The 22,995-nt window shown below is 42.9% G+C and overlaps 1 protein-coding gene across 2 annotated transcripts; it reads right to left on the bottom strand.

The window, feature by feature from the left end:
• Positions 1-11,399: 11,399 nt before the first annotated feature.
• Positions 11,400-22,968, bottom strand: slc38a6 (solute carrier family 38 member 6). 2 transcript variants are annotated; one of them, XM_082516203.1, is made up of 16 exons: positions 22,751-22,968; positions 20,159-20,289; positions 19,900-19,973; positions 19,553-19,605; positions 19,409-19,448; positions 17,282-17,360; positions 15,231-15,316; positions 15,089-15,147; positions 14,935-15,006; positions 14,469-14,525; positions 13,927-14,006; positions 13,463-13,563; positions 13,266-13,390; positions 12,657-12,801; positions 12,281-12,375; positions 11,400-12,158 (listed from the first exon to the last, which is right to left on the bottom strand). In XM_082516203.1, exons 1-16 carry the CDS (start codon positions 22,826-22,828, stop codon positions 12,075-12,077), a joined length of 1,359 nt encoding a protein of 452 aa, XP_082372329.1. In that variant the 5' UTR covers positions 22,829-22,968; the 3' UTR covers positions 11,400-12,074. The 2 variants fall into 2 exon arrangements, with proteins under 2 accessions (XP_082372329.1, XP_082372330.1); XM_082516204.1 differs by lacking the exon at positions 20,159-20,289.
• Positions 22,969-22,995: the final 27 nt, after the last annotated feature.

Genomic DNA, 22,995 nt, shown 5'->3' with positions numbered 1-22,995 from the left:
CGCTGTGACTAAGGCACTCGAGCAAGGAGTCAGCTCCTTCTGTAGCTCCTCCACTGCACACACACCCCGTCAGTCTCTGCCATCACTCTATATAGGGAGAGAGAGTCATCAGTCACAGCACACACACCTGTCCCCACCCCTCCACTGCAGCATACCAGAGACCACACTCCTGCCACAGTATGTTAAGGAGAGCTGTTTCTCTTCTCCATACTCCCATTTGAATTGTACAAGTTAATCTTGATTTAATCTGTCCATATATATATATATATATATATATATATATATATATATATATATATATATTTTTTTTTTTTTTTTTTTTTTTTTTTCAGAACTGTGCAGGCCGTTTAGATGCTTTTTTGCAAAGTCTAATCTGGCCTTCTTGCTCTTCGGGGAAGCCAGTGCTTTCCACCTCATTGTATAAACTGCATTTATATTCACAAGGGCTTCTCATGATTGTAGACAATGATACACATGCTTCCATGGGAGTGTTATTGACTTGGTTAGATGTTGTGAATGCTTTTTCTAGCCAAGCAAAGCATTTGTAATCATCCATTTTAGTTGTTTTCTGTGGTTTCCAGGTAGATGCTGAGCCGTATAGGAGCATTTATTCTTTATAAGAATGCACCAGACTGTTGATTTGGCCGCTCCTAAAGCTTTTACTATCTTTCTTTTTTTTTTTTTTCTCTCTAAATGACATCAGAAACAGCAGTATGCGACATTACGTGATGGCAGAGCTTCAGTTCATCCTTTGTCATTTTTTTTTATTTTTATTTTTTTTATAATAAATAGGACAGGGGGAATGAATGAGAGAAAGAGGGGGAGAGAAAGAAAGAAAACCAAAGGGGAGAAGAGACGGTGAGAAGGGGGGGGAAGAGAGAGAAAAAAAAAAAGAACTCCTGGGTCACCTGTATGGAGAAAAAAAAAACAAACAAAAAAAACAAACAAACAGAGGAGACAGCAAACAACAAAGAGCAACATAATAATAGAGAAAACAAAGCACCATCACAATAAACTAGCTAGTCATAGATATCAATATTTACTAAATAATAAACGATATTGTGCAGCACGCAAGATAGACAGCGCACAGTGTGCTTTGAGGCAGCAGCCAAGAAAGCTTTAGTCCGCGTCTGTGAATACCCATGTGTGCATACCTGTGTGGATCAGCATGCTTGCATTCCAAAGGTTTCTCCATGTAATGATCTGCTAGGGAGTGTGGGGGGGCCACAGCCCCGTCCTCCAGGGTGTGAAGCGGGTATGGAGGAGATCAAAACTCCAGACATCCAGAGGCCCCCAGAACACAAGAGACCATGGAAGACCAACAGAGGGGCAGCCGCGCCACTGTCCCAGTAAGAGCTGAGGAGAGTCCCAGATGAGGGCTCGCCCAGCAGCCGCGGAGCAGAAGTCAGGGGGAGTTGCAGTGACGCGCCCGTGAGCTCCGCCGGCCCCCAGCTGTGCCTGAGTGACCGAGCCCCAGGCCGAGAGGCCGGGGGCACCCCACCTCCAAAGGGGCCCGAGCGAGCCCCAGGCCCCAGGCCCCGACAAGCGGCCGCCAAGGAGTGAGCTGGTGTGTACCCGGACGCCCACCCCCAGACACCCCAGCTTTTACTATCTTTCTGATAGTTTTATTCCGGTGTTTCAGACTAATGATGGCCACCTTTACCTATATCTTTGGACCTCATTGTCATGGCTACTGAACGGACTCACGCGCAGACAGTTCTTTCTCAGAGAACAAAAGGAGATTTATTTACAACAGGGATCACCTCAGTGCTATATATATATGTACAGTGAGTTGGGAGGGGGGTCCAGGGCTCCAGGAAGAGAAGCAGGGGGGAAATCCACACACACGCTTCCTCTTCCACACAGTCACCGCCACAGCTCCTCCGCACACACGCACTCCTCTTCAGCCGCACTCGCTCCAAAACTCCACACACGCTGCCACACCCGGGCAGGTCCCGTGATTTGGTCCAGAAGAGGGATATCTACACACAGAAGTTAACGTTAGTTCCACAGCAAAATACACACAGGGCATTCTTTTGAAAATGCCGAGAGCACGAACTCAGGAGGTTCAACGTTCCAGCGGTGAGCTGCTCTGTGCCACTGCCTTAAATAGCAGCTGGGGAAATCAGCCAGATCAGCAGCAGGTGGACACAATCACACAGGTGCGTGGGCCAAGAGCGAGAGCCCGTAACGAGCTCCGCCCAGGCAGAGAGGAGGAGGAGAGACAAAGAAAACAAAAACAAACAACAACAACAAAACCTGTAGCCAGCGTGGGCCAACCAGAGAGACACGGGGACCATGACATTCATGTTGAGAGCACTTGCTGTGCTAAACATGTATTTGTCTATCTGTGTTAACACTTAACAACTACAGATTTTTATCTGCTTAATTTGTCATGGAATAATGAGAGAACAGATTCCACTTGGCCATGAAAGTGCTTGTCAGTCAAGCAAGCACTTAAATAGCACTTGTGCCTGAAAATTATAAAGTCTGTATATAAAAAGGCTGCATTTCCTGAACAGGGAATGCAATATTTTTGTTAAACCTCTTGAATTAAAGCTGCACTTTCCTCAATATTTACAGCACACACAAAAAAGCAGTAATTCAAATTATTATTGCATGCACATCTGTGCTTGTTGACATCCTCTGACTGGGCTCAGTGAACCAGCAGGAGGCAATGGGCTGTAAAATAAATCCTGAAATGAAAGTAAAAGTTCAGCTACTTAATTTCTTTTTCTTTTTTCTTTCTTGACCGGCTGGTTCACCTAACTGCAGGAGTGCTCTTTTTCTTTATTCTTTAAACACCACTCTCTCCCACTCTGAGGGTGCTGTACCTCCTCTATCCATAAATGCCACGATCAAAGTCTTCACTTTATTGGTGTTAGACTTGACCTCTCACCCCACTCTGCCAAATGTCAGGACTCCACATCTCTCTGGTCCAGCTGTTATAAATAAAGGGCTGGGGTCCCAGAACTTGCACATCCCCTGAATCCAGGATGTCTTGTAAACGGCCTCTCAGACATGACCTTACTGAGAAGAGAAGGTCGTAATGCCAAAGCGGGCCGATAGCAGATTGATTCAGTGCAAAAAGTGTCAGTGCACTTACAGCAATCAGCGGCAGGACTCTCAAAGCTGGTGGTTGAAAATAAAACATTTTGCCCCTTTAAATTTTTGTTGCAGATCACCCCGACCAGCAGGAGCAAATGTTCAGGTATTCTCACATGGCTTTTTTTTTTTTTAAATACATGTTAGAGTCGGGGTATTTTAGTTCTATTTCTGTGCACAGTTTGAGAAAGGTCATAAGAGTGTTCCTGCTTTCAGCAAAGCCTCAATGTTGTTTTGTTGAACTGTCCAGCAGAGGGCAGAGTAAGACTGTTTAATCCATTGATCCCCCTCATCTTCCACCCCCTCCTCTTCCTTTCTGCTCACATCCCTCTTATGATAAACTTTAAAAATCTATTTTTCTTCCACTCGCTCATATTTTACCCCAGAACGAGAGATGGCACTTTTACAGCTCAGGATGATTTGTTTTCTTTCTTTGTTCTACGAGCAGTTCCCCCTCTTTTTCTCCTTCTGTCTGCCAACTCAGTGGCTCTTTGCCCTGCATGGCTTCCCCCTCATTCCAGCCTAACATTCTCTCTCTCTCTGGAAGAGGCTGTCACGGCCAAATCGTGAATTTATGCACCCATGGGAGACGTCTGCAGCTCTCCATGACTCCAGAGACTGAGAACACACAGACTTGTGAGCTTCATGTGTACATATACATTAGACATGTGCATGCTTTACACACACAAAGGCATGAACACACACTTCTGAGGTACGGTGGCCCCTAGAGACAAAGCACGTACAAACTCCAAAACACTTACAAAATCCAAAACACGTGCAAAATCCAAAACACATGCAAGCTCCAAAACACTTACAAAATAAAAAACACATGCAAAAGACAAAACACGTACAAAATACAAAAAACATGCAAAATCCAAAACACGTACAAAATACAAAACACGTACAATATACAAAACACGTGCAAAATACAAAACACGTGCAAACTCCAAAGCACTTACAAAATCCAAAACACATGCAAACTCCAAAACACGTACAAAATACAAAACACGTACAATATACAAAACACGTGCAAAATACAAAACACGTGCAAACTCCAAAACACGTGCAAAATACAAAACACGTGCAAAATCCAAAACACGTGCAAACCCCAAAACACACGCAAACTCCAAAACACATGCAAAATCCAAAACACAACGGAAGTGCTCCAGGACGCTAGGGGCAGTGTTGAGCTTTTGTTACCTAGTAACTACACAAGCCAGGAAGTACCAATGACCGGATTTGGGGTCTGCAGCCTTAAAGGCCGCATTTTAAGGCCGATTATGTCACAGCGACACGACAAAGACTGTCCCAATTCAAAGGCTGCTCGAAATGCGGCCCTCAAATGCGTCCTTAATTTCCCTGAATTTTAAGGATGGGTCTGTGTAGCCTTCATGGCCCAACATATCCCAGACTTCATAGCGCGGCGGTGGTTTGGATAATTTTGCCGAAAAAAAACGGCGGAAGCGGAGCGGACGAAGAGTAAACTTCCAGAAGTAAGTACTGAATATTATGTCACTTATTTATGCGCAAATGTTTTTATAATGAAGAACATTAAAACATTACTGTTGGCAACATGTCGGGAAAGTTATGTGACATTAGCGACGTTTGTACTAACTTGGTTTTAAAGCCTTTACTTCAAAATATTCGCCGTTCAATAGCTGACTTTAATCTTACAGAGAATGTGATGATTTTATGCGTAATTAAAGTCAGTCATGTCAGTCAGCTGACGGTTCACTCCTTAAGCTGAAAGAAAGATGCTTTAATCACAGGAGTCACACATGTGTCCACTGTACCATCTGGGAACTCTTCTTGTTTAGCACTCGTAATGACACAAACACTAAATCCTCCTTCTCTGGTGCTGTTTTGTAGCAGTGTGTACACCTGAGACTGTCACCTGTCTGTCTGTCCTGCACTCTCTCTCTGTTTCTTTCTCTCTGATTGTGGAATAAAAGTATGAACATGTATTTATAAGTCACACTTGTGTTTGAATCCTGCAGCTTATCACACATTTGATTTCTATGTGTGACATCTGCAAGTGTCCAGAGTGAGAACAGACTGAGGGACCCACTGCATTACATCATCTGTGAGGCTTTGCACCCCTGATGATCCACCAGGACAATCTCAGCAGTATGTGAGGAAGAGGAGGAGGAAGAGCCAGCAGCAGCTGACAGATGGAGAGAATAGACAGACTGTTCCCTGTTTGTGAAGGACTGCTAGAAAAGTTTAAAATAACTAATTGTCTGTCCTGAATCAGTCTTATTAGGTAATGTTCAAATAATTTTATCATTCCAGTGTTTCCAGTGTGGGAGAAAGTACTCAGGGCCTTCAAGTTATGCACTATGAAAGGCAGCAACAAGTTTAATGTTCAAAAACCTAAAGTCTGTATCAGCAGCAGAATGGAACTAAAAATAAATGTTTGTTTCAGTTCTATGAAGCTTTGAGTATTTTGGATCAGTAGCACTGCTGTGTTTGTTGCATCATATTGCTGTAATTGTTTATATGCTTTATATATTCTGAGGTAAGTTGATCTATAGTGTTACATCATATTCTATAAGGATGTTATGTGTTTGTAGACTTTCTGCCCAGTTTGACCCATTTAGCAGACGTCAGCCTGTTTAAAGCTCTGATATCTATTCTGTATGACTTAAAGCAGTTATGACATGGTCTGATTTTCTCACCCAATAAAGGAATATTTAATACATCAGTCTACTCTTCATTTTATCAGAAACATATATATACTATTATATATTGTACATATATTTATTAGTTTCAGATGTAGCCATTCTTGTATTTTGCTTGTTTACATTATTGTATTTTGCACAACTCTGTTGCTTGTGAAGCTCGCACACAAGAATTTCACTCACATGTGCTGTACCAATGTACCTGCACATGTGATGTGACAATAAAAGTGATTTGATTTGCTCACAGCTTGTACATTTTCTTTTTACACATGTATGTAAGCATTTGAGCCAAATTTAGTAATGCCAACATACTGAAGGAACAACATTTGTCTCTTATATATGATACACCTATATATGCACTGTCAATATACATTTTGAACCAGCTGCAGATGTCAGAGTAACAACTGACTGACCCCCACATAAAGTGCGTTACAGTAGTCCACAGGGGAAGAAATAAAAGCATGGATCACAGTTTCAAAGTGCTGCCTAGAAAGAAACGATTTCACTCTTGCCAGTCGCCTTAAATGATAAAAATGGACTGGTCCAACTTAAAACCAAGGGCAGTAACAACAGGTTTAAAATAAACCTCCAGGGGTTCCAAATGAAAAGAAGAGGACTCACAGGGGCCACTGGGTCCAAACACCAACAAATCTGTTTTCTTTTCATTCAAATTTAAAAAGTTTAGAGCCAACCAAGCTTTAATGTCATCTAGGCATGTCAAGAGAGGTTTTATTCAGATGCCATCCTTCGGCTTCAGTGGCAAATAAATTTGGCAGTCATTCCTATATACTTGTCTTTGAGTGAAGATTTAAGGTGGTAAGACATGTAAATAACTGCAACTTGAATCTGTACTGAAGCTCAGTATTTGACAAAGAGTTCATGTTCACTGCTGTAATACCTAATAATGACTAATATAATAACCATAATATTGTCCATATTATATTTACATTACCAAAGTGATATGACTTTAGTCTCATGAACAACATTAGCTAATTGTTATTTACTAGCTAATCTTAAATGACTGTTCAGTACAGAAATGAAGCCCAAAAATCATGTTTTACTGTCCTGTGGTCTCAGCCTCAGATACTTATCAAATCACACAAAGCTCTTGTAGAAACAAACAAACAAATGAAAAAAAATATGTTCTCCTTCATTTCTGTCAAAAAAAGTTGTATGACACGTTTCCAGCTGTTAGTATCATAGTTGCTAGGCAACCTGGGAAGCGCAACGGAGACTAGAGCCCATGTGTTTGCAACAAACTTGCCGTTTATTTTACAAATCGAGCTCAACACTGCCCCTAGCGTCCTGGAGCACTTCCGTTGTGATTTGGAGTTTGCATGTGTTTTGAATTTTGTACGTGTTTTGGATTTTGCACGTGTTTTGGATTTTGCACGTGTTTTGGATTTTGTACGTGTTTTGGATTTTGTACGTGTTTTGTATTTTGCATGTGTTTTGAATTTTGTACGTGTTTTGGATTTTGCATGTGTTTTGGATTTTGTATGTGTTTTGGAGTTTGCATGTGTTTTGGAGTTTGTACGTGTTTTGGATTTTGCACGTGTTTTGGATTTTGCATGTGTTTTGGAGTTTGCACGTGTTTTGAATTTTGTACGTGTTTTGGATTTTGTATGTGTTTTGGAGTTTGCACGTGTTTTGAATTTTGTACGTGTTTTGGATTTTGCACGTGTTTTGGATTTTGTATGTGTTTTGGAGTTTGCATGTGTTTTGAATTTTGTACGTGTTTTGGATTTTGTACGTGTTTTGGATTTTGCATGTGTTTTGGATTTTGTATGTGTTTTGAATTTTGTACGTGTTTTGAATTTTGTACGTGTTTTGGAGTTTGCACGTGTTTTGGATTTTGCACGTGTTTTGGATTTTGCACGTGTTTTGGATTTTGTACGTGTTTTGGATTTTGTATGTGTTTTGGAGCTTGTACGTGTCTTGGATTTTGTACGTGTTTTGGATTTTGCATGTGTTTTGGAGTTTGCATGTGTTTTGGATTTTGTATGTGTTGAGGAGTTTGTGCGTGCTATTTGGAATTTGTAAGTGTTTTGGAGTTTATACATGCTTTGTCTCTAGGGGCCACCGTACTGAGGTATCTCCTTAAAATGCCAAGATTTTATTGCCTCGAGCACAAAGCCAGCTACCAAAAGCCTCCCCCCTCCTTTTTTCAGAGCAGGCTGATTCTGTGTATATGGCTTAATTTCAGCCACCTGTAGAGTTTCCACATTTGCTTCACAGTCTACACTCTCAATTTATGTCTGTGTAACCCAGGACAGCTCAATCCCCTGGCTCTCTGCCCAGGTACACCCTATAGCTGCAGCTAATGAACCATAGCATTGGTGCCAAACTGTGGGGCGGGAACTAACAAGAGTATGGTCCAGATATGGTGAAGCCCATTCCCAGCGCTTGTGACCTCGGTGAGAGAAATCCTACGGGGCCAGTCTACACCCCTAACACGCTTGCTGCACTACCACAAACTCAATTACCCTCATCAGTCATCGGGTCCAAGCAGCAGGACTAACCCCCGTGCTACAGTCCAGTCACAAGACCCCAGCTTCTCCTCAGGTAAGGCTGTGCACACACACACACACACACACACACACGGCCTCAAACAAGAGACTCTGACATTACGTAGTGCTCTCTGCTCTCTTAAGCCCTTCGGCCACAAACATACCCTGTTATTCTTCTTTATCAGCTTATTAGAGGGGGGGGGGGGGGGATTCTGAGTGTAGAGGAGGTTATGGTTTTCAAATTAAAAAAAAGAAAGAGGAAAAGGACTGACAAATAAAGCATGATGTTGTGAAAAGAAGAATGCAACTGTGAGAGTGGTGTGAGCTGCTTTGGACAGAGGAGCAGAGAGTAGAGGATGGTGGGGGCCCTGTCACAGCCCCTCCAGGGTAATTGGCTCCAGATGTGAGGCAGCGTGGCCCCTGCGCCAGAAAGGCGTCAGGGCTGCATTAAAGGCTCAGCGCAGGGCTGATGGGATTGCAGTGACACAAACTAACCCCTGCTCCCAACCAAAAAAAACAGAATCCCACACTGCGCTGCTGACCACTGGGCCTCCATCGGCGCTCTTCCTTACTCCTCAACCTCTGGTCGTTACATGCCAAATTGACAAACCACTACAAAGCTTTTCCTTGTAAAACTTCCCTTGTTTATTTATAAAACCTCCTCTTTCACTCTTGACCTTGATTCCAGTCCTGAAAACATACGGCTCTGCTACAGAGGTGTATTGTGTCTCGAGGACTATATAGGGACTGCAATCTTGGAGTCAAGTTTATTTTTTTAGTCATTGTGTTGGCCCTTATTGTGAACTGGCAGGTGATGCGTGTGTCAGTCAGTTCTTCCCCTTTATTCGAGAAAGTGACGAGTTTGCTGCACACAATGGTTTTCAGTTAATACACAGCTTTGGGGACTCCCCTGGTGAAAGGGCTGAAGGACATCGCTCATCTACAAATGCAGCACGGGCTTGTCTGAAGCACGCTAGCTGAAAAGCAGGAGCAGATGATGTTGTCAAACTGCACCATGTCACATATAAAGATCTCTAATCGTGTTTTTCTCCTGCTTTGAGGCCTTATTTAAGCAATATGATATTTAAAAAAATCATAAAGAAATAAGGAGTATAAATGGGTCACATTCTCCTATGACCAAAGCGTGTGCTCTTTCAGAAAGAGTGCTCAGAGTGAGGAATGCTCTTACTGTGACACAAAGAACATGTTTACTGATAGAGCATGGAAATTGATTAAAAGCAGAAAAGCGGCATGGAGTGAATGTAGATGGAGGGAACAGAGAGAATGGGAGGAAAGAGGAAAAAAATAAATAAATGGAGAGCACTTCATCAGTGATGACACTTGCGTATTGATGGCATCTCTTCTGAGTTGCAGTCCCCACCGTGACTAACAAGGACAGCCACTCATCATGCCAACCGGCATTTAAAAAGCTCATGTGAAGCACCTTTCAGCCAGGAATGCCTGTTGAACAAGATTATGCAGGCAAACAGAAAGCAGATGTTGTCCGCACTGAGATTTTCAGTTTCTGATGTCCACCACAACAGAAAATTCAATTTAATTTAATTTATAAAGACACGAAATCACAACAACAGTCACCTCAAGTTGCTTTGTGTTGTAAGGTAAAGACCCTACAATAACGCAGGGAAAACTCCAACAATGAGACGACTCCCTGTGACCGAGCACTTGGCAACAGCGGGAAGGAAAAACTCCTTCCTAACAGGAAATAAAGACGGAAACAGGTTCAGGAGGGGCAGCTGTCTGCCGTGACTGGGTGGGGTGAGGGGAGGGAGAGAGAAGACACACTGATAACAGTCTCCAGCCACCTGTAGAAACGTAGATAATACTTTCTGCATATCTAATCCAGTGGTTCCCAGCCTGTTTTCACACACAGGATGGGCAAAGTAGGCTGAAGGTCAAAGTGAGGACACCAGGTTCACCCTTCTCCTGATTTCCAACAACAGAAAATGATTTTCAAAGAACACAGCCGACGCCTCTTGAAACAATACAAAAGTGGCGGCTGCCAGCAGGAGCTTAATTCCGGCCCACCATCGCTCCTCTGCTGGCTCATTCCATCCTTTAACCCTGGGAGATGGTGCTGTCATACTGCTGGACATGGGCCCAGGGTGTGAGTGAGTTTAACTAAACAAAAACACTCCCACCTCTGGGCCCGAGGACTCGGGACCCAGTCAGATCTCCATTTAAAAAAAACCCAAAAAAACCCAGCTCTGGTTTGAGTTAACATGCATTTTTCCAGCTCATTATAAACCTGGAAAAATATCTGAGCATGTGGTTATCTTCACCTAGTTAGGTTTTGATAAAACATAGGACGCCTGAGTTTCTGTGAAATGGTGCCGACCTGGACTGCTGTGGACACAGTCTGACACCAGGTGGCAATCTTGCTCTGCTTTTGCGTTCAGCATAGAGGTTTGTAAATGATCCCGTGCAGGAGAAGGTCAGGATTCTTAATTTGTTCCTATTTGTCAGAAACACTGTTGTTTTCCCACTTCATTTATAGCTCCTTTATCTGAGGACTTTCTCACTGGCATTTCTTTAAATTATTCCTTCAAGCCCAAAATTATTACAATTATTTGGAAAAAATGTACTTCAGTATTTTTTTCTGCTGTCATACTTCATTGCTTCTACCCCTCATGACAACCAAATATATATGTTCAGCTGTGGTGCCCTTTATTTCTGGGAGTGTCCTTAAGAGGGGTGGATTGAAGCACGGGGATATTCCCTGCATTACCGAACCTTGTTTTAAAAAAAGGAAAAAAGGGTGGCGTGAAAATCCTGCAGCCGCTGCTTTCTCGCAGGGATGGCGGGGGCCAGCCTGCCTAATTCCTCAGATTAAAAGCAGCAGTCGGGTGGCCGTAGGTTCCAGAGGCAGCATGAAGACAATCTAAACAGCATCATGATTAGAAACGTACAGAGCATGTGGCTTTCATTAGCTACAGGCTGAAAACCACAGTACAACTGAGGAGCGGGGCCTCAGCGTCAGCAGTGTGCCTGCCAATCAAACAAGCAGACATGTTTTGACTGATGAGCTTTCTAGAAAACCGATAAAGACATTTTAGTGGTTAAATAGAGCAAAACTGACATGTCATTACATAAACAATGTCTCTTTTATCAAGTGCTGGCAATTTGATACAATCTAACACATTTTAAATTAGGCCCACATGGCGTGCGCTATAATGAACCAACAAACTGATCACCGGTTTTATCACATTCACTGCAGTAGACGATGTAGCAGAAATAGTTTTACCTGATTTTAGAGTGCTCAAAGCTCAAAGACACTCAAAACAAATGCCCCAAAAAATAAATGTGATTCATAAAACCCACTGTGTTTACAAATACATATAGTGTCACATACAAAATTTAGGAAAGCAGTAAACTTCGATGTAGTCTTCATCAGGTGGTCAATAATTTACATAAAGTGCAAAAATCGCAAACACAGAACAAGTAGAAATGAAAAAACAAGCACATTAAAGTAAATTTACAGCTTTGTATCACAAACCCACACATCAGATTTGAAAAAAAAAGACAAGACTTGCCCTGAATTTGGTACAGTACAAAGGTCAGTGCGGTACAGGAGATGTAAACATTGAGCTGAGATTGGAAAGAACGTAAAAAAACAAAAACAAATGTAGAATAATTTTATCATAAATAAATGCCTGGGGGCGATGCTGTTCCCTTTATTTATTCAACTTTCAGTTTGTTTGGTGCGCGCTTCATTTTCTTTGGTTTTGTTGTTGGTCTGGGGGAGGAGACCAGAAGGGGGCTAGGAGCTCTTTGCCCATGTGATGACGATAACACAGAAACTGATGACTCCCATAATCACGCCAAAGACCACGAGTAGTGCAGCCTGAAGGGGAGAGAGGAGAAAGAAAAGAAAAGAAAAAAATCGAAATAATTACCAGATTACCTCAAAATATAATGTATGCAACTTCATCGCCAGATCTTCTATTTACGGAAGAGCTCATTTACCCCAACAGAGTCGAAGGACCTGAGGGGCTGCCTGCTGATTTTGAGGTAGAAGATGCCCGGAAAGACAAATAAGAGGCAGCTGGATGTTGTTGATCCTGAGGAACAAACAGGAAAGGCTCATGATAGGAGATTTATAAACTGTTTGAGCAGGACTCCAGCCATCAATTATGTATAAGCAGATACTGCAGTTCTAGCCAGTACAATCAATAACTGTGGGCTACTGGGATATTGGCAGCTTATAATGCCTGTTCATATTTAAAAGGTTACAGGTAAGGAAATAAAAATATATCTATAATTTATGAACAATATAATATCTATTGATATACACCCCCCCCCCACTCCCATATGTTAAAAGTATTTTCAAAGTACCACATACCTACTACTCCAAACACATTTCTGATATCAGGCACAAAGATGGCGAGTATCAGCACCACACACAGGATGGTTAGAGTTGCAGCGATGTGGATCAGCCAAGAAAAGGCACGCCCCCCGAAAAGCATCAAAATTGCAGCTTTACGGGCCTGCAGCAAGCACACAGACACAGACAGTACCCATTCAAGCTGAAAGCACTCGAGTGTTATTGCAACTAAATGTCTTAAAGCAGAAAGAAGGAAAGTGAAGTAATCTGCTTTTCTGGCAGCTGTAACACAGTAACAGAGCCAGATGAATTTTCTAGGCGACAATAAATTTAAATTGATAAAGTGAAAGAGTAAAAAGGTGGAACTGAAAAATAAAACCATCTTGATCACAATAACAACATAAAAATGATCAACAAAGCCTTCAAGTATTTTCAGTTCAGTTCTTCAGTTTCACAGTTTGAGTAAAAAAAGAAAAAAGAAGAAGCACTAAACAAACCTGTGTGGAAAAAGCATCGTTGTTGTTATTATTATTATTATTATTATTATTATTATTATTATCATCATCATCATCATCATCATCATCATCATCATGATGATGATGATGATGATGAAGCAGGTCTACTCACAGGGAAGTGTATAAGTGGCACAGTCAGCAGCACAGACAGGAGGATGGCCAGTCGAACCGCTATCACCATGGTGTCCCGGGGCAAGTATGCATCATAACTGAGGAGCAGCTCGGATTCCACGTGAGCTAAAAGTTAGAAGATGAAAACAGAGATGGGACAATGCTTTCCTTTGAATGAAAGTGTCCCTGGTGACTTACCGTAGAAGGTGAGGTAGCCAAACAGCGCAGAAATAAAGTACAGCAAGAAGCTGAGGCTGATGCCGATATTCGTGACCTTCTGCATCCTGGCTTTGGTAGGTCTGAAAGACAAAGCGATAATAATGCATTCACGTGACAAGCACCTATTATGGTCATTTCCAGCTCCATATTTTATTCATAGACTTAGAATATCTTTAAATGATACATAACAATTATAATTTATCTTATTATCCTATCCTGGGCCTTGGTGTAGCCTCTAAGTCAGGTCATTTAACCTCCTCTCCACATAGAAAGCAAACTGTAGGAAATGCATGTAGAGGAGCCTAAAGCCTGAGCTTCTGACTCACGCATCCTCTAACTACTTGAAACTTTGCCGTGTTTAATATAAGCAGCTGTTTTCTGTCATAACTGGATACATATGACAGAAAACAGGCAAAAATAGTAGAAATAAACGCGAAGCTGACCGATCCAGTTCGCAGTAGATCGGCAGGACAGCCGTGTGGCACAGAAAGGAGAAGGCCATGGTGGGGATGGCATAGGCACTCTGCAACACAAACACACACACACATCAGTCAGAGCACAGCCATCATTAACAAATTAACAACCTACTCAGTTACACTGGAGGGAGGAGGTAGGTGGGTCAAGGTATGGTCCTCATAGTAGTAATTACTGCTTGGGCTGCTAAGAGTGAGGATGCAAATCGAAATGTGAGAACTTTCTGAACTTTTCTTCCACTAAATGCATCTTATACTACGTGCAAGTATACATCTATAGTGCCGTGTGAGCACATTATAGGAAACGGTCGAGAAAGTGTAAATCGGTGTCACGTGTCAGCTGCGTAGTGTGCTTGAGTTCCACATGTACAGGTTACACTTCACAGGTGAGAGTGTGACCTGTCAACACAGTGGAGCAGCTGCAGCAGATCTACGTTTAACAGCTTCTCACTGCCACCTCAAAGCCTCCGCGTGTTCAGTGCCGAGGAAAAACGCTGGTTTCCTATACGTACCTTACTAGAGATGACGAAGAGTTTTGGAGAACACTCTGAGTCAGAGGAATTTGATATCTGGAGAAACAAGGTGAAAAAGTGAGCCGGTTATTTCTAGAAAGAGATGAGTTCAGCAGTGCTGCTGCAAATAGTAAAGCTTAATTTCAAGCTTAAGGGAAACAAGTATTCTAATATAGCTCATAGCAGGTTTTTTGTATGGTCTGTTTAATTCCTAAAGGTCAGAGTTGATTTCCAGGATCAGGCAAGGTTATCTGGACTTCCTGTCCTTCAGGAACAGCATCAGTTACCATACACAGATCTGTGCAGCCTTCTCTGGTCCTCATCAGCCTGTGCAGACACAATCAGTAAGCTCAATCTCCTGGGCTTTCCTCTTAATCCCGTGCCCGTGACCTTCTGGACCATACTGCACCAGATCTGTGTTGTTTTCAAAAGAGTATTTATGTGCTGAAAGAAATGCTGTTCTTACCTTGAAGGCACCTGAAAGGGACGTTATATTGTGGGGCAGTGGGCAGGGGATGGACCATTTCTTGACCACGACCTACACGAGATAATAAATAAAGTCAAAAATGAAAACAAACAAACAAACAGATGGACGTATGGAGGTTCGTGTCAGAGCTTACCACAACTGCAAAGTACAGCATGAATAAGAAGGCGAGACTACTAGTGTATCCCAGGAAGCCTGTAAGGACGGGAGAAAGATCTATCAAGAAGCAACCAAACAAGAAAAAAATAAATAACACGCTTGAGGATCGCTTAACGTACCAATTTTAGGCAACAATGACAGAGGTAGAACGACACAAAGTGTGATTATGATCAGAAGCAGCCTGCCATCCTCATACCAGGCATTTCTGGAAAATAAATAAATGAATGAATGAATAAAAACAGCAAGGGAGTGAACTATTACAGGTTAACACTGAATTAAGCCACGTTTTATTATCAGGTCAGGGATAGGAGAGAGTATTCTTCCATGCCTTAAGATGGGCCGGCTCTGGAAATTTGTCTCCATTTCGTGCTCAAATACAGAGCGACAGATTCATCATGTGGTATGAATTAAAGGCTTTAGCTCTTGCAAACCATAACAATTATGTAATTCACTTGCAAACGTTGTGTCGCTCCATCAGATGAGACCACATTTCACTTGCTGGGTTTTTGGAGAGGGGGAATAATATTTTCCTTTGCCGAGGGATAGCCTTGGCAGTTCATTCGAGATCGGGGAGTAAAATGAGGAGGAGGAGGGGGGTGGGGGCTTGGCGTTCGAGGTGACACATGTGGAAGGCATGCCGGCTCCACCGGGGTCGGTCGAGGTGGGTGCTGCCCGGCTCTCTGCTGCGGGTTGTATGCGGGGGTCGTGAGGGACTGGCTCCACCGCTCTTTATGGGGGCTTCCAGAGTCAAGCAGCACCTGCTCTGACAACATCAACACCCACTGACCCCTGTTTGGCAGTTTCACAGCTGTGGCGTTACCATAGGCGCTGATGGATTTGTCTCCGCATCTACACCGTTTCTACCCTGTAACTGGATGTCACCGAGACCTCTGCTCTGACCTGGACTCTCTCTGGTCCAATCAGGTCTGCTCCAAGCCAAGTTTACACAAAGTATTCGACCCAATCTTAATTAAGGCGAGGCCGGTTTATTTGCACATTACTTTTCAACAAGAAGCACTTTAAATTAAAGAAAAAAAAGCTCTCATTCCTGCAGACATTTTTGTAAAAAAAAAGAAAAAGGGATCTCTGGAGGCTGCAGGCTTACTGTAAAGTCACAGGATACCTAGAAGAACCATGAAATGTGGAACATTTCACGCTATAAAGAGATGCAGGATAGCTCTCGGTTAAAGCCGGAGCACGACTGACAATGAGTCAATCTCGAACATCAGCATAAATCTGGCCGCGCACAATCCCAGATCCACAGCTGTCCGTGTCTTTGGCCTTGAATTTAAACGCGATGAGAGAAGCGGGACACACGCAGTCTGTTAGCAGCAGCGCAGAAAAGATTGAGCGTGACTTTGTTTTCGCTCTGCCGTATTATGATAAATGAGCCAGATAAAAGAAACGCGTTTTAATATAAAACAACTCATTTATTTGGGCTTTGATGGAATCGAATGTGCGCGTCTGTTAACATCTCAAAGCCGCTCATTAACAGAAATGTTTTGTTTCCCTCAGCAGTGAGCTGTAATTAGAATGGCAAAACTGATATCCCCTTGTATCAGTCTGATTCCGGGGAACATGTGTGAGAGATTTTGGGGGGTGGGGGTGAAAGGAGAGCGCTAATACAAAGCAGCTGTGTGTGGAAGATTCAGATGTTGACGGATAGGGCTGAGAGCAGCTACAACTCTTGCTTAAACCAGTGTGGCCAATAATAAAGTGATAGAAGTTACATTCTTTGCCAAGGACTTCTCTGCAGGCATGTCCACGCAGACCAATGAAAGGCACTGGCTGCTGCTGATAGGTGATGAATGGCTCTCGTATCGGGAATACATTTCCTGTGGGCATGCCTCACGCTACACGACAGACAGAGAAAACATTAGCAGTGTATTTTGGTTTAGCGAGGGAGCTTCCCCGACATTATTCATGCGCTTCTTATTGCCCGACTAATTCCAGTTTGTGTAGCTTTGTGGCGCACAAGTGTCAAATTTGACTTATTTAAAAAAGGCCAAAAGGTATAATCTACAACATCATGGGAACAGGAATGACTCATTCTTTATCTCAGTGCAGCTAATTCAAAAGAATGACTTTGTTCAACCCGCAGCTGTGACAGATTTTGAGCTGAATTTCTTTTTTGGCAAACGAGGGAGCTCACAGCGCTGGATATACCCACCCTGGGCTGTCTGCACTCAGGAGGCTGTTGATGGCTGCAGGAAGCTCCGACTTCAAGATGAACAAATAGGATGACATGGCTGAGAAGCGAGAGAACAGAAAGGGTTCAGAAATTGAGTGTTTATTAAAAAAAAGAAAGAAAAAAAAGCCCATAATCACACCAAGCTACTAAATCATAAAAACAGCAGATGAATGTGTGCTGTCACAAGCAATCATAAGCTGCTGTGTGAGGATGATGAGCGTTTTTCCAGTGTGAGGAAATAGCAGGGTGGAAGGGGGGGGGGGGGGGGGGGGGGGGGGTTACTACGGCTCCAATGCAAACGGGTGGGGCAGGCAGCTCAAGGGGATCACCGGCAAAGCCCTTGGCATAGAGGAGCGGACATTATGCAGGACTTCCAACTGCTGGAGACCGCGAGTAGCAGCCATGACGAAGAAGTGCGAAGGGGGGAGGAATGCTAACAATAATGATCTCTGACGCTAATCCAGGTACTTCTCCCCCTTTCTCCACCTCACTAGGAAACAGGATACTTCCCTGTATGCACAGGCAACCAATCAGAGAGAGAGAGAGGGGGGGGTCACTTTTTGTGAGAGTATTAGAAGCCCCAAAAACAAGAAAGCAAGCAAGAAAGGGGGAAGAGAGCATCATCAGAAGTGAGCACGTTTGGTATTCAGATGCAATGTGTGGCCAGTTATAAAGGGAGATAATGTTAAGGGATTTAGATTTGTGAAGCCACGCTAGCCAGAGTTAGTTGGGCCCTTATTGCCTCGGAGGGCAGATCTTGCGCTTGCCGTTAAATAAGCCTGGCCTTAATCCCCCAGATCCTGTATTTGTTTATGAAAGAAAATTCCCCCAGCAACACTTCGGCCCACACAGACGCACGGACATTCCCTCTCTGAGAATAACTGCAGACATTTTATGTAAGCGCTCAAATCTGTCAATAAGATGTTACGCTGAGGCTGCGGGGTTTTTTTTAGCGGATTAATCAAAAACGTACCCTGGGAGAGTTCATCCGTCAACTTAAAGAAAGCATGAAAGTTTTTTTTATATTATATGTATCGTTTTAAGCCACAGACAAATAAAGACATGCTGACAGAGATCACACACAGCAGACATGATGCAATGGTTTCGTTCGATGCAGCTGGTTACTGTAAGTATAACACCACATCTGTGGAAACTGCTGGTGGGACAGTATTTGCATCTTTAAAAAAAAAAAAGCAGGGAGGGGGAAAAAAAAAACCCTGAGTGAAGAGAAAGCGTTGCCAAGTGGTAAGAAAACGTATTAGAATAATAAGTACGTATGTAAACTTCAAGAAAAGTTGACCTAAACCTTCTGTGTGTGGTCAGCAAATAGCGGCAGAGTGTGCTCAACAAAGGCCAGAGCCACTTTCATTTCATTAAGGACAAGGGCCGAAGCCGGCTGTGAGAGCCCTGGGCTGGTCAGTAATTAAGGTCAATTGGCCCATCAGCCTTTGGCAGTGCAGATGAATGTTTACCCAGAGTGAGGCTAATTGCACTCTTATAAAAGGAGCCCGGGGTATAGACAGATGCATGCTGGAGTGCTGGCTCTCACACTCTCACACATATTGCCCCCATGCTGGGAAAACCGCACACATACCAGAGGGCACGGCAATAATCCACTCAGCCGTGCCACTAATGACTGCAGAGGAGCTATCACCTCAGCTCTCGACTGTCTGGGAAGCACGGTTTGTGGCTGAGGAATGACAGTAAGAGAAAGAGAGAGAGAGAAGTGAGGGGGTGGGGGAAATAAAGGGAGGGGTCCCATTAGGCTACTCCACACACAGACGGTGGGAGTGGGTTTACCATCAACGATCAATTAGAGGAGAAGTCATGTTTCAGGCTCAGGGGAGGAGACAGCGGCTGCAGGGTCAGAGGTTATCAGGGAATCGAGATAATAGCCACACAGGAGGGTGGCTGTAAAACACCAGCCATTTGGGCACCAGCAGGAGGCGCTATCTACCTCCAAAATAAACTGACCATAGTCTGACCCTGCAGCACTCCTCACCCTCTTCACCACCCTTCTCCTATAAAAACCCACAAAAATCAGTTCCTGTCCAGCATGTCAGAAATGATGTATGTAACTGCACATTGAACCGGGGGCTCACTTACCACCGATATTTTGGATAAGAATAGCGATTCCAACCAGAACCTAAAAAGACAGTCAGTGTGAGCAAGTTCTCTGGTCACGGTGGAAAAACTTGTAAAAACTTTTTGGCAGGGCAAATGTGCAGCAATCCAAAAATCAACACTTACTTTTCCTGGTTTTTGTAAGGCTTTCCCTCCGAGGTCTTCATATGAATTGATACCTAAAGCCAAGAAGAAGAGGGAAAAAAAGAAGAATCAGACATGAAAACGATGTCAGGATGACTATCACATCACAAAATTCTTCATGGAAAAATGGGATTATCTGGTTTTTATCTCCTCTCTTTGCTCCTGTAAAATATTATTTAAACATCATCTGAAGTTTCTCACAATGAGGATGCAAATAATAAGTAAATGGAACGGGAAAAAAAATCAAGTGAGGGTGTTTAAATGTAACAACTCTGGATGAAGCCCCCTGGATACACCCACAGAGACGTGTTACCCTGCATCCCACCCACCTGTTTGGTCACAGAGCTTCAGCAGGAGGTGTATAGAGTACGCAGCCAGGCTGGACACCAGCACCAACAGGATACTGGAAAAAAACGTTTCTCATCATATCTTTACAAGCACGTATCAAATTGTAAAGCAAAAATAAACACTGGGAGACACAGTTTTAGATGCTCTATAGGAATTAAAACAAACTAATCCAGATATCGTCTGGGATACCAGGGGTCAAGTCATGCATTTTTCTGCCTTACGCACCGAGAAGATTCTTACCAAAACCCAACTATTCCAGTGCTAGCCATGGCATAAGCTAGACCCAGTATGCCGCTGCCCATGATTGCATTCATCAGGTTAAACACAGAGGAGGCGAAGGAGGCACCTTTGGCTCTGGATAGCACAGCTCCCTGCACATATAACACACAATATAAATAGCATGAAGAAAAAGATGCAGCAGAAGAAATCTGATTATTTTTGTAAGAGCCTCAGGAAGATTACTCATGACAGTATTAAGAACAACTGGCTTGCCCTGATGATGGATGTCATGAAAAGAGCACAGCAGTGGCATGGAGGATCAGGGAATGGAAATGGGAATGGATGGAGAGGGATTTGAGCTGCTGGCTGTGGGACAGCTGCCTGAGCTCAGGATAAGGGGAGCTGCCCAAACTGCTTGACCTCTCTAATGGGGGATATCCTGGACAGAACGAGTGGCAACTCTTGTGTCAGTGTCACAACAAGCTTAGATTGACCTTCAGGCTGTTGCAGTCCCCCCTGTTACAGTACTGAGAGACAGGAAGTGAACTAAGACCCCAAATGAATAAAAATACAAAGTAGCTGGAGTTTATTGTAAAGCATGGCACACTGAGGTAAAGCTTATCCCAGCTTGCACAGGGTACAATTCAACACAGTTGGAAGCAAAACAAGAAGAAATCAAACCACTGTGATGGATGTTTGGAGACAAAGTTAGAGAGCCAAAGCTGAGTTGGTTTGGACGTGCAGAGGAGGGAGAGTGGATATATTGGACAAGGAATGTTGAAGATGGAGCTGTCAGGCAGGAGAAAAGAGAAAGACCACACAGATTGTTGATGGATCTATTCAAGGAGATCATGCAGAGGGTTGGTGTGACAGAGGAAGATGCTAAGGATAGGCTGAGACCGAGGCAAATGATCTGCTGTGGTGACCCCTAAACAGAGTAGCCAAAGGAGGGAGAACATGTTGTTTTCAGTACTTTGCAAACATGTGTACGTCCAGATTGAGCCGCATGTTCACACCACGATGACAAAATTTATGGTAACCCTCACATACTCTCACTGAATCAACAACACACACCACACACTATGTCTTGCTTAGATTTGAACTGTAACTCTATATTGCTCACTGAAATCAGCCATATAAACTAACAAAATCAAGCTAGAAAGAGTCTCTCATTACCTTTAGACAGACAAGCTAAAACTTCTAAACTCTCTAAACATACATTACTGATGTTTTAAAAATGACTGTAACAGTCATTTTTAATATAATGCTGTAATACGGGTGAGGTCAAAAAGTTTTTGTCTGAAGTTAAAATTCTAAACACTTAAGTGGGCACTGAAATAGTCTCTGTGTCACAATAAAGTCTTTATCTGCATTATCAGTGCACTGTTTTAGCTTCAAGTAGCTTCAGCAAACAACATTAAATTAATCTAGTCTGACATCAAATCAAAGAATAAGTGGTTCAAAGGCTGAAATATGAATTTGGTTTGTTGTTGTTTTTCCCCCATTTTCCCCTGCACACTATTAAAATGGCACATTCTGAAGAGGTGCAGATGGAGACACTTTGGTTTCTGCAGAGTTTTTGCAGGATTCATCAGCAGCTTTGAGCAGTCTGTCAGCGTGTATGTGGACAACTGATTTAATATAACCACAACAACATCCTCAAATGAGGGACTGACAGTAGAATTGTCCATTTAACTGTGAAACCATGGTATGTAATTAAATCACGCTTCTCTTTCACACCAACCCTCTTCCTGTCCTTGACTACATCCATAGTCTCCTCTGAGGTCTTCCTCTTTCCCTTTTGCCTGGCAGCTCCATCTTCAATATCCTTGGTCTAATATAGCCACTATCCCTCCCTCCAAACAGTCCCGACTTTGTCCCTGTGATGTACTCCTTTCTAATCCTGTCCATCCTGGTCACTTGTCTCCAAGCACTCTCTTGTTCACCTCTCTTGTGCCCTGTCTGGTCCTTTGGATTTTTAACCAGTGAAATACTGAAATAATGCCAGTATATTAAAAAAAAAAAAATCATATATTTGTCTACTTCAATTTTGGACATAATTTACTAGCAAAAAAAAGACAAAGCCCAAAGGAAACAAAGTTAGAGATTAGCATGAGAGGGGGGAAAAAGAAGAAGAAAGAGAGGTTCTGGTGTTGGGTGTACTTTCACTGCAAGTGCTGACACAGGCAGAAAACAGATGAACAAGCAGTTCAAAACAAGCACGTGATATTTTTCCTGGACATTTTGACAGCCTGATTTACTGACAACACTACAAAAACCAGCCATTTTAACTGCTGTAATTCACAGTGTATTATTAAATTAAACAAAAAAAGTCACTGTTGATGTTTGACTTTTATTTTTTTAAATTTGGACCATTTAAAATATGTTTATTGAACTGTGATTTTAGATTTGTTGCAATTATTGCTACCCCTTCGCCAGATTTGAAGAAAAAAAATCATTTGTCAAATGTCTCTTGGATAAATAAAGTTATATAAAACACATAAATTCTTCCTTGTGACAGAAACACATTTGTTTTCTGTCTCAGACTGTAGATTTTAGGTCAGCAAGTCATTCAGCGCAGTTTCACTTTTGGGTCTTCGCCTGTTGTTTTACCTGTAACAGAGGTGCAGTCTCTTCGGTGTCCTGGGCGGTGCGTTCACGGACCACGTCCACATCGTTGTTGATGCTCATTGTGGGTGGGGAACCGAAGCGGGAAACAAATTTATTAGTGTAAAAAAAAAACCCTCGCAGATTGAGAGGAGACGGGGAGCCGCAGAGTTACGATACCATCTCAAACTCTCCTCCTCTAAACTTGTCAGCTGACCACTGTTGATGTTGAGTCACGTGCCTCTTATTTC

The sequence above is a fragment of the Aulonocara stuartgranti genome, assembly GCF_965226115.1.
Source record: "Aulonocara stuartgranti genome assembly, chromosome: 19".
NCBI lineage: Eukaryota > Metazoa > Chordata > Actinopteri > Cichliformes > Cichlidae > Aulonocara > Aulonocara stuartgranti.
The sequence above is the reverse complement of the archived record's forward strand: the minus strand, read 5'-3'. Positions and strand labels throughout refer to the sequence as shown.